Source organism: Canis aureus, chromosome 6 (genome assembly GCF_053574225.1).
Source record: "Canis aureus isolate CA01 chromosome 6, VMU_Caureus_v.1.0, whole genome shotgun sequence".
In the NCBI taxonomy this organism is placed as follows: domain Eukaryota; kingdom Metazoa; phylum Chordata; class Mammalia; order Carnivora; family Canidae; genus Canis; species Canis aureus.
Window position 1 is genome coordinate 16,957,848 of NC_135616.1, and position 15,978 is coordinate 16,973,825.

Genomic DNA, 15,978 nt, shown 5'->3' on the forward strand with positions numbered 1-15,978 from the left:
CTGGACACTGAGATTTCACTGAGATGTGCTCGCTTCTACCAGTCTTGTGACTCACACTTGGGACAGAAGTACAAAGCAGCCTACCATAGACAGTCATTCAGAAGAGTTAAAACCATAAACGTTAAGTGTGTTAAATGTTAAATGTTCTATAGAATTTGTTGTTCCCAACTGACTGCTTCAAAAACTTCTTAATATAGTCTCCATTTCACAAAGCTTAAAAAATGTTTTAGGCACTTTACTTGGAAACCAAAGAGGCCTTTTCAAATGAGCTGAAATAACTTTAAAGCAAATGGCAATGCTTCAGTCTTGAATTTAGAACAAATTTGGTTTCATGTTTAATGAGACTAAGTGGAAAATGGAAACTGGAAAGTAGGTCTTCAAAAGGAAAAAAAGAAATGGGTAAAGTTTTCAGTCTATTCTAACATGATATAAAATTCCCAAATATTGTCCCTTCCGTGTATGTTACTTTCTAAAAGTATAGCTTATCTTTCAGAAATTACTACTTATCAAAATTAGAGAAACTTGTTCCTTTTTTGGATCCTACATTTTGTTTCGATTTTAAATTGGCTTAATCTGGAAAAAAAATTATCCTTACATTAAGTACCTGCCTTGAAAAATCAGTTTCTTAATCCACCAAGTTTTCAGTAGGAGGTGGGGGTTAAATCAGAAATTCAGAGAAAAATATAATCATTATAATATATCCTGCTTAAGCTATAATTATGCCAAGTGTTTTTGGATATTTAAGGATTTTTGTACTATTATTATAACTATCATAACCTCCAGGATTTTGGTCCTGCAACTGGACTAAGTCATGAAGTTAACATTAAGTCAAAATCTTCCTGGAGGGTAAAGAACTAATACACATAGTTGCTGCTGTTTTACCAGAGCTATGAGTTCTGCTGTTCTGCCCTCTCTTGCTGCTGCCAAAAGTTCTTCTTCAAGCTTTCTTTGTTGAGTCCTTTCTACAGCTGCAAAAGGAAAGTACAGTTAGAATCCTTTAGCAAAATCATTACAAAGATATATGAATGAACGATCAATGGGGGGGGGGGGAGTTACAATGTTCTGAATTAGAATTCAAATGCATTTAAAGACTTTATCGTTATCCTTAATGCCTTACATTTCAGATAGAGTTCAACTTCTTTCAGCTTTAGACGATGTTATGTTTTCAATTCAGAGGACTTTAAGTATCTTACTACAATACCCATCACAAATAATTATGACTTACTTTTGCATGCTGAAATACTATTACAGATCTGCCTTGGAAAGATAGATACATTGAGGACTAGCATTCATACCTTCCAGAACCTTAGAATCTGAAAAGTAACAGTAAGAAATAGCACCAGTAGGAAGATGTACAAGCTGTGTAACTAAGTAGATTCATATATACTTCTATACTTCCACCTAATATAACATTTTAACAAATTTTATAGCACTTACATGCCAAGTGCTATTCAAAGCACTTTAAAAAATAACTTCCGGTTATAAAATAAGTCACAGAGATGAAAAAAATACAGCATATGGAATACAGTCCTTACTGTAATAACCTTATATGGTGACAGATGATAACTATACTTATCATGGTGAACACCTGTGCAACATATATGCACTATGTCGAAGCACTATGTTGTACACCTGAAACTAACAGAACATTGTAGGTCAACTATACTTTAAAATTAAATTTTGAAAAAAATATATTAACTCATGAAATCCTAACTATGCTATGAAGTAGGTGTTACTATTACCCTGATTTTACACATGAAGAAACTGAGGCACTAAGAAGTTAAGGAATTTTTTTTAAAGATTTTATTTATTTATTTATTCATTCATTCATTCATTCATGAGAGACACACACAGAGAGGCAGAGACCTAGGGAGAATCAGGCTCCCTGTGGGGAGACCCATGCAACTCAATCCCAGGACTCCGGGATCACAACTGAAGCTACCCAGGTGTCCGAAGTTAAGGAATTAAACCAAGGTCATACAGCTGGAAATAGAGGAGCTGGGATTTGAACCTGGGCAGGCTGGTTCTAGAGACCATGCTCTCATCACTACTGTGCTTCTTAAATTACACTTACAGGGAAAGAGAGCAACCGGCAATCCAATTTAAGAGACTGGAATAGGGATCCCTGGGTGGCGCAGCGGTTTAGCGCCTGCCTTTGGCCCAGGGCGCGATCCTGGAGACCCGGGATCGAATCCCACGTCGGGCTCCCGGTGCATGGAGCCTGCTTCTCCCTCTGCCTGTGTCTCTGCCTCTCTCTCTCTCTGTGTGACTATCATAAATAAAGAAAAAAAAAAATAATAAGAGACTGGAATATGCAATAAGGTCTCTTTTTGATAGGTTTTTATTCTGTTCTGGCTTATATAAAAAAAAAAAGCAGCTATCTTATAAAAAGGCTCAGTCATCTCACTTAAAACATGTCACAAAATCCTGTGCAAAGGCTTTAAGGGAGTAAAACTATAAAAGATTTCTCAGGTCTTCCTAGCTGAAGTCAAGTCATGGACAAAAAACGCTGGTTAGGGAACCAAGTGACTGGGACAACACTGTGGTTGCAATCTTAAACACAGCAATAACTGGAACTAGTTTAGCTTTAAGAAATGACTAACATTCCCAATGTACCATCATCTCCTATTCTCACGTTTTTATTTCCACACCCAGACTCCCTCTCCACCTCAGAGGAAGGCACCCAAACGCTAACCTGTGCATATACATTTAATATACTTGAAATGCAGGCAAGAACCTAGCAAATGTACTTCATTAACAACAGGCAATCACCATTTTGCAATCTCCATAGTAATAAATGATTTAAGGCAGAAATTATGAATGTTAAAATGACTGATCAAAAGATTGGTCAAAAAAAATTATTGGTAAACAGGAAATTTATATTTTCTCCCCACAGATTATTACTTACAAAGGAGGGGCAGTACCTTTACCGTGGACCACTGAGTTATCAGAAATAACATTACCAGTAACAGAACAAAATGACATCATGTATTCTCCTACTGTGATGCACTGGTGAAAGATACAACCTCTCCATTCCTGCCATAAATCCGTATCCTGAATCTAATTATATGAAAAGCAAAAAACCCAAAACGAAACAAAAACAAAAACAAACATCTACAAATAATTCTACAATCTGCCTTCTTCAAAACGGTCAAGATCATGACAGACAAAAGCTAAGGAATTATTCTAGATAAAGGGCACTAAAGTAGTGTGACAACACAATGAGATTCTGGATTGGATTATGGGTTGAAGGGGAACTTCTACAAAGAACATTTGGGCAACTGACAAAAATCTGAATATAAATTATATGTATTATATTAGTATTTTCTGAAATTGATCATTTTAGTGTGATTATATAAGAAGATATCCTTGTTCTTAAAGGATACACACTGAAATATTTAGAGCTAAAGAATTAGTGACTGTAAATTATAAACAATTCTGCAAAAAAACTAAAATTAATAAATAACATTAAATAACATATAAAAGGATGTGACTGGTGAATCTAAATAGAGGACATGTTCATGTCCTATTCTTGAAACTTTCCCATAGGTTAGAAACTTTTCAAAATAAAATGAAAGACAAATGGTATGCAGAAGAAGGTATTCCTCTCTAGTGCCTGACAAATAGTAATCTACCCTTGTCCAAGTAACTCCAATCATGCGAACTCACTATACCTTGAAATGCAACCCAAGCCATTATTACATGCACAGGACCGAAAGATAACTTCCTGGCACTCCACCAACTTAGTCAACCTGGCTCTGGTCTGGCACAAATAAGACCACAATGTAACAGTTCTTTATATACTTAAGTATGATTTGGTTGTGACTATTTCCTATCTCTAATGTATTATCCTACCATGTGGTTTCTGTTCTACTTATAGTCTTCAAAGTTAGATGCACTCCCTGAAGTCTGGCCCATTTGAGGCTATATGCACAAATTCTGTCTGGCTAACGTGATCTCATCAGAGCAGAATCAATTAAGTTTCTACTTCCATTTCCCAGGCTGGCAGCACCTTATTAGCTGACAAATCATAATGTCCATAAGTCAACTAAGCCCTTGTCCTTATTAGTTCTGGATTTGGGGAGGCAGTAAAACAGGTCTTTATGATTGACCCATCAAATGGCAACTTGTCAGACTAAACTAACATTCCACTCTGATAGGAGAACCTCAGTTCCAGGTTCTCATCTTGTTACAATTAACACGACAGGGGCACTTGGCTGGCTCAGTGGGTTGAACATGCAATTCTTAATCTCAAGGCCATGAATTTAAGCCCTATGTTGAACACAGAGATTACTTAAAAAAATAATAAGATGACAGGACACAGTCAAGAACAGGACCTCGTCCTCTCAGATCACAATATATTAAAGGGCAGGGATCACATGTAATATGTGCAATCTCCCCCAAATCACATAACATAGAGCCTTACAGATGATGTTTTATGTTGATATGCTTGTTCATTTTAAATGGAAGGGTTTTATTACAAAAGCAAGAGTGAGTTAAGACAGTGAACTAAGGATTCTGAACAAGCAGACATTATTTGAACTGGAAAACAAGAGAACATTTTAGTTTTCAGGGAACAACTGGAAAGCAGTAAAAAGATACTGGTTTTTACATAGCTAAAAAATACTAATTAAGAAATACCCTTTAAATACAAAATTAACTTGCCTATCTCCGAATTACAAAGCAAAGAAACACAAGATATGTGCTTTCTATTATAAAGTAGAAATTAAGAAATCTCTTCTCTAGCATAGAAATACTACCAAAAAAAAAAAAAAATTGGTAATTATAGCAAAGTTGTGGCCATTCAGAGGACGGCCTAACACATGAGAGTCTCCCAACATAAGCATCATAATGTTTGTTTTGTTCTTAGAAAAACTGTTCCAAGTTACTGCAGACTCCTATCTTCTTTAACACAATTTAATACCTGAAGTTCCTAACAATGATGCTGATCCATCAAGAAATTACTGTTGGCTGCTGTCCTACAGTGACATCCTCAGGACAATGGAGCCAGCCAGATGGTCCTCCCTGCTAGCTGCACCTCCTGCAGCTTCTCTAGCCTGCACTTCTGTATTCCTTCATTATGAGGCTTCTGCAGCTCACTAGCTATATTCCTTCTCAGGTTTCTCCTTCTCTACGCTTTATTTTGTTAAAGGTTTGATCATACAACATAATGGCAAGTTTTAAAAATGTTTTAGTTTGAGGGTGTGAGGAAATTCCTAATTTTGTGGCTAATCAAAGACTCCAAGATTACCTTATCATTAGAGCATAAGCTCAGTGTCATCTATTTGGGTATCCCAGAAGCTATCTACATACATTTTTTACCTTGCCAATTGCTAAAGTAAATGCTGTTTATATTAAGATCCATAATGTTTACCTTCAAGCATGTTTCTGATTTCTTTGTCATAAGTGACTTCTTTTGCTGTCTGTCCACTCCCATTAACAACAGTAGCATCTGCATTATATTCTAAAAGAAGCATTACCAATTCCTAAAAAAAAAAAAAAAAAAGGCAGAGAAACTGTTTTTAGCTATTAAACTAAAACTTTATTGTATGATATCCCTTTTCTAAATTGCTAATTACTGCTAAGCTTCTATAATCGCCACCAGTACCACAGGAATCCATGTAGCACATCAATTATGTATACAGTAAGGGATTACACTAACTACAGGAAGCTCACTACAGCCCATCCTGCATAACACACAACTGAATAGTGCAGGTCCACTCAGATGCACATTTTCTAAATAAATACAACACACTACTGTAAATGTATTTTCTCCTTAGTATTTTCTTAGTACTGTCTTTTCTCTAGCTTCCTTTACTCTAAGAATAGAGTATATATAACACATATAACATACAAAATATGTGTTGATTAATTGTGTGTGTTATCAGTCTTCTGGTCAACAGCAGGCTCTTAGTAGTTAAGTTTTGGGAGAGTCAAAGTTACATGTAAATTCCCAACTGTGCGGGGCTCAGTGCCCCTTCACCTGTGTTATTCAAGAATCAACGGTATTACAGTTCAACTAACTGTAATAACTGAAGCTTGCCTAAACAATTGCCAATCCACATCTGACACAAACTTCTATAACTGATTTTTTAAGTAATCATCTGATTGTTCTACCAAATTGATTCATGTGGTTAAACTAAATGTATAAGTTAACAAAGCCATTGTTAAAATTATAGCAGGTAACACATTCATTTAACATTATTCATATAACCCCTGTTGGGGAAAAAAAAAAAAGACTGCCCCACAGACCTAGGTTTTTAATTGACGTGTATAAGATACAGAACATCATCTTCTAATGTGATTGATATAGACTGATAGGATACACTACCAAAGGAATGGCTTGTAGTGAAGCAATCTCCTTAAAAAGTATTCAACAACAAACCATCATTCACATTTACTCTAAGCAGTTAACTGCTTTTAGGAATTTCAAACTAATTGGTAACATATGTAAGTCCAGTACCACTGGTACAGTTCATTTATACAACAGGGCAGGAGAAATGCAGAACAATGCAAATTTGCAGAAGCATATTAGAGATTTGATGTTTAATGTTACTGGAATGCATAGCACCCACAGAGAGGATGGTGGCAACATGTCCTTTTTCATTCTACGTGAGGGCAACATGAAACAGTGCTATTCTAATGGTCAGGCTGATTGTGCACTGATATATACAGAGTGATATCCTGTGTCATTACATGTTATGTTTATCCATGAGTTACATTTTTCCTTTTGGTTAAAAAAATTTCCTATATTCTTTTCATAAATTTTTTGTACTAAGAAATGCTTGAATACATCTAAAAAGCACAAAATAAGTAGAAAACAAAATACTCATCGTCCTAGTCACTATATAACCACTATAAACATTTTGGTGTATTTCTTTGTAATCCTTTTTCTTATGCATAAGTTTGAGACTTTTTTAAAAAATATTTATTCATTTGAGAGAAAAAGAGAGAGAGAGGGAGAGAGAGAAAGCGTGAGTTGAGGGAGGGGCAGAAGGAGAAAATCTTCAAGCAGACTCCCCCATGGAATCAGGAGCCCGATGTGGAACTCAATCTCACAACCCATGAGAAATCATGGCCTGAGACGAAACCAAGATTCAGATCCGGACAGAGCCACCCAGGCTCCCCTGAAGCTGTTTAAAAAAAAAAAAAAAAAAAAGATTTATTTATTTATTCATGATAGACACAGAGAGAGAGCGAGAGAGAGAGAGACAGAGACAGAGACACAGGCAGAGGGAGAAGCAGGCCCCATGCCGGGAGCCCAACACGGGACTCGATCCCGGGACTCCAGGATCACGCCCTGGGCCAAAGGCAGGCGCTAAACCACTGAGCCATCCAGGGATCCCCCTGAAGCTGTTTTTTTAAATATAATTTTGCTTATATGACAGTTGCTTGTGTGATACCCCCATTTTCCAATATATCATGTATTTTCCAGGATATAGTATTTATGTAGTTGTCTATATAATACATTATTATAATACAGCTAACTACTATTCTATAAAATATATTACATTTAAAAATAGAAAAATGATTGTCTAATATTTTAATAAAATGAATTCTAATAAAATCTTAGCATTTCCTATCATCTTAAGGGTAGCATTTTGGGGGAAGTGTTTTTGTACTAGAAAAGAATGTAAAACAACCTACAGAGTGATAGAAAATATTTATAAATCATATATCAGATAGAGGACTTGTATCCAGAATAAAACACTTTTACAACTCAATAAAAAGACAATCCAATTTAAAAATAGGCAAAGAGGGATCCCTGGGTGGCACAGCGGTTTGGCACCTGCCTTTGGCCCAGGGCGCGATCCTGGAGACCCGGGATCGAATCCCACGTCGGGCTCCCGGTGCATGGAGCCTGCTTCTCCCTCTGCCTATGTCTCTGCCTCTCTCTCTCTCTCTCTCTCTCTCTCTGTATGACTATCATAAATAAATAAAATAAAATAAAAATTTTTTAAAAAAGGCAAAGATAAAATGAATAATTGGAAAACTAAGAAAAACAATTCCATTTACAGTGGCATCAAAAGAAATAAAATGCTTAGCAATAAACTCAACCATGAAGGCAAAAAGACTTGGACCCTAAACCTTTAAGACACGGCTGAAGGGAATTAAAAACAGCATAAATGCAAGGCAGCTAGTGCACACAGGTAGTAAGATTTAAAACTTATATTAAGATGTGCAAACCACCCAAAACAATCTATAAATTCATTGCAATACCTTTCAATTCCTATGGAATCTCAAGGGACCCTAAAAAGCCAATCAGTACTTGCCGGGGGGGGGGGGGGGGTAGATAAGATGGAGATCTCACACTGCCTAATTTCAAAACTTAGCTCAAAGCTATAGTAATCAAAACTGTGGTAATGGCATAAAGACACATAAACCAATGGAACATAATAAGAGTGTCCAGAAATAAACTCTCACATATATGGTAAAATGATTTTCAATAAGGGTGCCAAGACCATTCTAAAGGAAAAATTCCAACAAATGGTGCTGAGAAAACTGGATATCCACCAAGCAAAAAAAAAGAAAGGAAGGAGTCAGATTTGTGCATTACCCCATATACAAAAATTAAAGCAAAATGGACCAAGACCTAAATGTAAGATCTAAAACAATAAACATCCTAAAAGAAAACAGCAACAAAGTTTCGAGACATTGGATTCTATAATGATTTTTTTTTTTTTTTTTGGCTATGCTACCAAAAGCACAGGCAAAAAAAAAAAAAAAGAAACTGAACTATATTAAAATTTAAAACCTTGTACCTCAAAGGGTATACACCAAGAGAGTGAAAAGGTAATCCAGAGAATAGAAGAAAATATTTGCAAATCATATATCTGATAAATGTATATCCAGGATATATAAATGACCGCTAAAACTCAACAAAAAAACCCAATCTGATTAAAAAATGCACAGGCTGCATACTATATGATTCCAACTAGAAGACATTCTGGAAAAGTCAAAACTAGAGACATTAATAAAAAAAGATCAGTAGTTGCCAGAGGCTAGGATAAGGAGAAGAATAAGTAAGCAGAGCACAGAGGCAGTGGAAATACTCTGTAAAATGGTATAATGATACACGCATATTATATATTTGTCCTAATTCAAACAGGATTGAACCTAAGGTAAACTATGGACTATGGGCAGTTGTGTTAACACAGGTTCATCGGCTGTAACAAATGCAGGTTCATCAGCTGCAACAAATGGTCCACTCTGGTGGAGGATGCTGATAATGGGGGAGGCTGTGCATGTGTAGGGATAGAGCACATGTAAGAAGTCTCTATCTTCCTCTGAATTTTGATGTCAACATGAAGCTGCTCTATAAAATTTAAGTCTTCAAATTTAAAAAAGTATTTTAAATGAATGGGCAAAGGACTTCAATAGACATTCTCTAAAGAATGGCCAATAAGCATACAAAAAGATGCACAACATTTGCATTACAGAAATACAAATAAAAACCAAATGAGATAATATTTGGTAACTATTATAATGTCTAAAATTAAGAAGGCTGATGATAACAAGTGTTGGTGAGGATGTGAAGAAACTGGAACCTTCACAACAATGCTAGTGGGAATGTAAAATGGTGCAGATGCTTTGGAAAAAAATTTGACAGTTCTGCAAAATACTAAGCACAGAGATTCTATATGATGCAGCAATTCCACTGCTAGGTATATATCCAAGAGAAATGAAATGAACTACAAGATCTTACACATAAATGTTCAGAGCAGCATTATTCATAGTATCTGAAAAGTGGAAACCATCCAAATGTCCATCAACTGATGAGTGGGTCAAATGTCCATACAATGGCATATTCTTTGTCAAGAAAAAACAATGAAGTATTAATATATGCCATGTCATGAATCTTGACAATATTATACAAAGTAAAAGAAGCCAGTTGCAGAAGACCATGTATCCTATGATTCCATTTATATGAAATGTCCAGAATAGGCAAATTCATAGAGATAGACAGATTAGTAATATCCTGGGGTAAGGGGGAGGGGTAACAGAGTTACAGGATTATGTGGTTTCTTTTTGGGGTGATGACAATGTTCTAAAATGGATTGTGTTGATGGTTGTAGAAGACTGTCAACATATCCAAATCACTGAATTGTGTACTTTAGATGGGTCAACTGTATAGTGTATAAAATCTCAAAGTTGCTTAAATAATGATTAGAATTACTCAAAACTGGTAGCACATAGCACATTTCAGTTAAGCAAGGTTATCTCTCATCCTATTTAATACCTCATCTAATTGTCTTATACCATTTTTGCAACTGCACAGAGTTCAATTATCCTGATATGATCTTCAGGAAGACTATAAAGACTAACAGGGAGCTTGAATGATATAAATCCCCAAAGGGAGAGTGAATGGTATGAGCAAAGGTACAGAGAAATACCATTAGGGAAAAAGAATATACTTCAATAACATGGAAAAAGGGTACAGAAGCAACAGGGCAATGTAGAGCGTGAAGAGTTGTTACATACAATTTTAGAGAGCTCAGGTTCTCTGAATGGTAAAGGGATATGCTTGAAAGGTTTCAGAGGAATGACATCAGACCTCAAGTTAGAACGATCGTCAGATCACTATATAAGACTTAGAGCAAAAGTTCTCAGAGTGTACTTCCCTAGACCTGCAGTATTAGCATCACCCATGAAATCTGCAGAAATGTAAATTCTCAGGCCCCATCTCAGACCCAATGAATCAGAAATGCTGAGGACAGGGCCCAGCAACCTGTCTTTTCAGAAGCCCTCAGGTAAGGAATACAAGCTTTCAGGCAGAAATGATGTTAGAAAAGGCTGTTATTCCCCGAAACAGAATTAGAAAATAGAAGGCATTTTAAGAGACCAGTGGCTGAATTTCTAATCCAGGGACATCAATGAAACATCCCAACGGCTAGGTCGGTGCTGATTTTTAATGCCTTTTTGAGTAGAAGAGGTTTTTTAATTTTAAGAGTCTGTTGCAGGATCATTATTCTTATGTTCAGGAAAAAAAGTAAGCCTAACTATGCTTCTCTATGCCAAAATTAAAGACCATCCTGACTTCTTAACCACTTTGTCCAGATGGTAACCAATGAGTTGTCATCTTTCTCTTCATCTCCCAGGATCTGGAATTCCTAATCCAGTCCTGCGTAGTCAGTGGTGCTCTATGGAAGTCTGGCTCCATCCACTTCCTCCTCAGAGGCACGCCTTCCATCGGCTGAAGATGTGGTTCTCTTCTGAGCCTTCCATGGCTCTCCACACTCTTGTTATTCACTTACCATGCTGAAGCTCTCACCATTATGCAAGACCCTCCACAAGAAGGAAACCAACTTAGATAATGAATAGCAAAGGGATCCCCAAATCAGAGCTGACTTTAGGATACTGACTGGGAAACCCTGCACAGGGTAGAATTAAATTCTAACTACAAAATTAGAAAATTGGAGAGATTAGAAAATCAGAGACACAGTCCAGGTAAAAAGTAGGGAGTTTGTTCTCAAGTGGAGACAGCAAAAAGGAGGATTTAAAGTAAAATGTATTTCAATGACCAACTCAAATACTGTATAAGGAGCATATGTAGAGGAAGAAGAGTATCACTTTAGAAACATGAAATTTCAAGATAACCTGAGGGCAGGTAAGTGTGCCCACCATGCAGCACAACAGAGGATGTGGATGCCTGGAGAGAAGTGGGAGGTCAAAACACAAATTTCTACATAATCTTCCAGGGAAAATAATAAAGCTATAAAAGCACATGGGTTTTGTTATGGGGAAAGTTTCAAGGGAAAAGAGAAGGATGGTTTAAAAGAAAAAAAAAGTCAGAGGAATACCCACAATGAAGGATAAAGGAAAAAAGACAGGAACCATAGCCAGATATGCAACAAGACCGTACATCTTCTCCCAGATAAGTGATCACCTTTGTTAGAATATAGGTACAGAAAAACTGAAAACAGAAAGCCTTCAAAATAGTAAACCACTGATGACCTTTAAGAAAACTATCTGTTCATGAGGAGAGCCAGGACAAAGACTATAAAGAATCAAAATAATCAAGTGCTAAGGAAGTTGATAAAGGAAAAGTAGATACATTTTAATAATATTCTTTAAAATTCAGAACTAAAACATGCATCTTGCTCAGAGAAGGTACCCTTCCAACCCTGCCTCAAGTAGCATTTACCCATTAAGAAGAGGAGTATTTACTTTGAGCCTGATACCCTGTCTTTTTCCTTCTTTAAAAAAAAAATAGGCACCACATTGTATGTTAGGTCTACTAGTACAAAGGTTAGAGCAAAACAAAATTAACATAACTGTGAACCACACCCCTAAACTGCCCTAATTCACTCTGCTCTGCAAACTGTCATTCCCTCACTGTACCTTATTTTTTTTTTTCAAGATTGTTTTTATTCTTTCATGGGACACACAGAGAAGCAGAGACATAGGCAGAAGGAGAAGCAGGCTCCCTGCCAGGAACCCAATGCAGGACTCAATCCTAGTACCCCATGATCATGACCTAAGCCACAGGCAGAGGCTCAACCACTGAGCCACCGAGAAGTCCCTCACTGCACCATTATTATGCGCTCATCAGACAACTCATCTAACTCAGATGAAACACTTGAAAAACTTCCATACCCAGGTTGTTTTTTTTAAATAACAGCTTCAGGACATAATTCACATACTATAAATTTCACCCTTTTAAAGTGCACAATTCTGTGGCTTTTAGTATATTCAGAGTTGTGTACCATCATCACTAGCTCATTTCAGAATATTTTATCATCCCAGAAAGAAATCTTACCCATTAACCACTCCCCAAACCTCTTTTCCCTAAACCTCTGGCAACCACTAATCTACCTTCTGCTTCTATAGATTTGCCTATTCAGAGTATTTCTACAAATAGAATGATTCAATATGTGGCAGCCTTTTGTGTCTGGCTTCTTTCACTCAGCACATTTCCAAGGTTCCTTAGTGCTGCAGCATGTATCAGTACTCTATTCCTTCCTGCTGCTGAGTAAGACTCCAACCATATGGGTATACCACATTCTATGTATCCCTTAAAGATTTAACAAATATTTAGTCTGTATCCACCTTTGGGCTACTATGAGTAGTAGTATGCTATGACCATTCCCATGTTGATTGCTAAAGCTATTTTTCTTCCTGTAAAACTAATCTACTTCAGGGGCGCCTGAGTGGCTTGGTTGTTTAAGTGTCCAACTCTTGATTTCAGCTCAGGTCATGATCTCACAGTTCTAAGACTGGACCCCATCTCTGGCTCTGCACTGGGCATAAAGCCTGCTTGGAATTCCCTTTCCTTCCCCCTCTGTCCCTCCCACCCTCTCCCTTTAAAAAAAAGTCTACTTTTAACAGAAATTCCACATGAAAATTTTACGTCTTGTAAAGCAATCTCAACATAGATTTCATGTTTCAAAGTTAGAAAAAAGAATTAACTTCCATAAATTATGCTCATTGAACTCTTAGAATTCAGAAGTTCAAGAAACCTACTTCAATAATGAGCTGTAACTTCAATATAATTCTAAGGAAAATAGCAGAATATTTTATGGGGAGAGGGGCTTCATTATGTGGATACACTGTATTAGAGAAAGCAGGGAGATGTGTTATAATATTTCAAATATAGCTATCAAAAAATATGCCATGCATGTATGGCCAATTTATAACAAAGGAGCCAAGAACACACAATGGGGAAAGGACAGTCTCTTCAATAAACGGTGCTGGGAAAACTGGACAGTCACATGCAAAAGAATGAAACTGGACCACCATATCACACTATACACAAAAACTAGCTCCCACCCAGAAACCATTAAACTCCTAGAAGGAAACATAGGTGGTAATCTCCCTAACATGTCTTGGCAGTGATTTTTTAGATTTGACCCCAAAAGTAAAAAATTAAAAATGAAAAGTTAAAAAAAAAAAAAAAAAGCTTCTGCACAGCAAAATAAACCATCCACAAAATGAAAAGGGAACCTACTGAATGGGAAAAAAAAAATCTGCAAATTATGTATCTGATAAGTTAATATCCAAAGAGTTCCTACAACTCAATAGTAGAAAAACAATCCAATTAAAAGATGAGCAGGGGGGGGGGTGCCTGGATAGGCATCTGACTCATGGTTACAGTTCAGGTCATGATCTCAGGGTCGTGGGATCAAGCCCCATATCGAGCTCCATGCTCAGCATGGAGTCTGCTTAAGATTCTCTCCCTTTGCCCCTCCCCCTACTGGAACTCTCAATCCAAAAATAAAAATCTAAAAAAATATATATATATATGAGTAGAGAATTTAAATAGACATTTTTTGAAAGAAGACATACAGATGGTTGACATACACAAAAAAGACATTTAACATCACTAATCATCAGTGAATATAAATCAGAACCACAATGAGATTACCTCACACCTCTGAGAATTATAGTTACCAAAATAACAAGTGTTGGTGATGATGTAGGGGAAGAAAGGGAATTTGTGTGCACTGTTGGTGGGAATGTGAACTGGTACAGCTAAGGAAAATAGTATAGTATTTCAAAAAATTAAAAATAGAACTACCATATGATCAGGCAATTGCACTTCTGGATATTTATTCTGGGTATTTCCGTAGAAAGCAAAAATACTAACTAAAAAAAAAAAAAAAAAATCAGCATACCTAACATTCACTGCAGCATTATTTACAATAGCCGAGATATGGAAACAACCTAAATGTCCATCAATGGATGGATGGATAAAGGAATTGTAGTATATACATAAAATGGAATAATATCCAGCCATTAAAAAGAAAGGGATGTTGCTATTTGAAAAACATGAATGGAACACAAGGACATTATGCTAAGGGAGTAAGTCACAGAAAAAAAAAAAAAACAAATACTTTATGTTACTTACAGAAATCTAAAAACAAAATGAAACTCATAGAACAGACTAATGACTGCCCAATTCAGGGGATAGGGGATGGGCAAAATGAGCAAAGGTGATCAAAAGGTACAAAATTTCCAGTTATAAAGTAAATAAGTAATTGGGATGTAAAGTACAGCATGGTGGCTAATAGTTAATACTGTACTGAATATGTGAAAGTTGCTAAAAGACCTTAAAAGTTCTTACAAGAAAAAAAAATGTAACTGTATGGTGACAGATGTTAACTATATACTTATTGTGATTATGCAATACATAATGAACCTTATATAATGAACCTTATGTTGTACATCTGAAATTAGCATGTTACAAATCAATTATACCTCATTTTTTAAAAAAGATTTTAAAAACCTCTACACCCAACATAGGACTTGAACTCACAACCCCAAGATTAAGAGTCGCATGTTCCACTGATTGAATTAGCCAGGCACTCCAGTTATACCTCATTTTAAAAAAAAAAAAAAGTTCTACTTTTTAAAAGCTAGGGACTTAAAAGGGTAAGTTTTAATTATCCAATATCCATACACATGGAAACAATTTCCCATACTTAGGCAAATAAAGTATTCCTCAAAATCCAAATTTTTACTAAAAACATCAACAGAGGTACATCTGAAAAATGATGCATGACTTCCTATGATCATAATAAGAGCAAATTTAAGGCTAGATTTGGTATTTAAAAAGACAATTATTTCTAAACAAATGAAAGATATAATGATACTCAATATTCAATTAACATTTACTATGTAATTATGTAACAGACACTGTTCTAAAAGTTTTACTTTTATTAACTCATTTAAATTTTCACAAAAATCCTAGGAGATAGATACTATTATAACACCTCTTTTCAAAGATGGGAAATCTGGGGTGCCTGGGTGGCTCAGTCAGTTAAGCATCTGCCTTCAGCTCAGGTCATGGTCCCAGGGTCGAGCCCCACATTAGGCTCTCTGCTTCTCCCTCTCCTTCTGCTGTTCTCCCTGCTTGTGCTCTCTGGCACACACACTCTATCTCTTAAATAAATAAAATCTTCAAGAAAAATTAAAAACAAAGATGGGAAATGTGAAGCACAAAGGTCTGTACATGTTATACAGTTACATGAAATCATG

At 36.2% G+C, this 15,978-nt stretch overlaps 1 protein-coding gene across 3 annotated transcripts in view; it reads right to left on the bottom strand.

The window, feature by feature from the left end:
- OSBPL1A (oxysterol binding protein like 1A) overlaps window positions 1–15,978 on the bottom strand; it is a 227,771-nt gene that overhangs the window by 166,652 nt on the left and 45,141 nt on the right. For all 3 annotated transcript variants that reach the window (XM_077900285.1, XM_077900283.1, XM_077900284.1), the window contains exons 5-6: window positions 5,375–5,486; window positions 883–968 (exon numbers count right to left, since the gene is read on the bottom strand). In XM_077900285.1, the coding sequence (XP_077756411.1) occupies window positions 883–968; window positions 5,375–5,486 (198 nt within the window). The remainder of the gene's footprint in view (window positions 1–882; window positions 969–5,374; window positions 5,487–15,978) is intronic.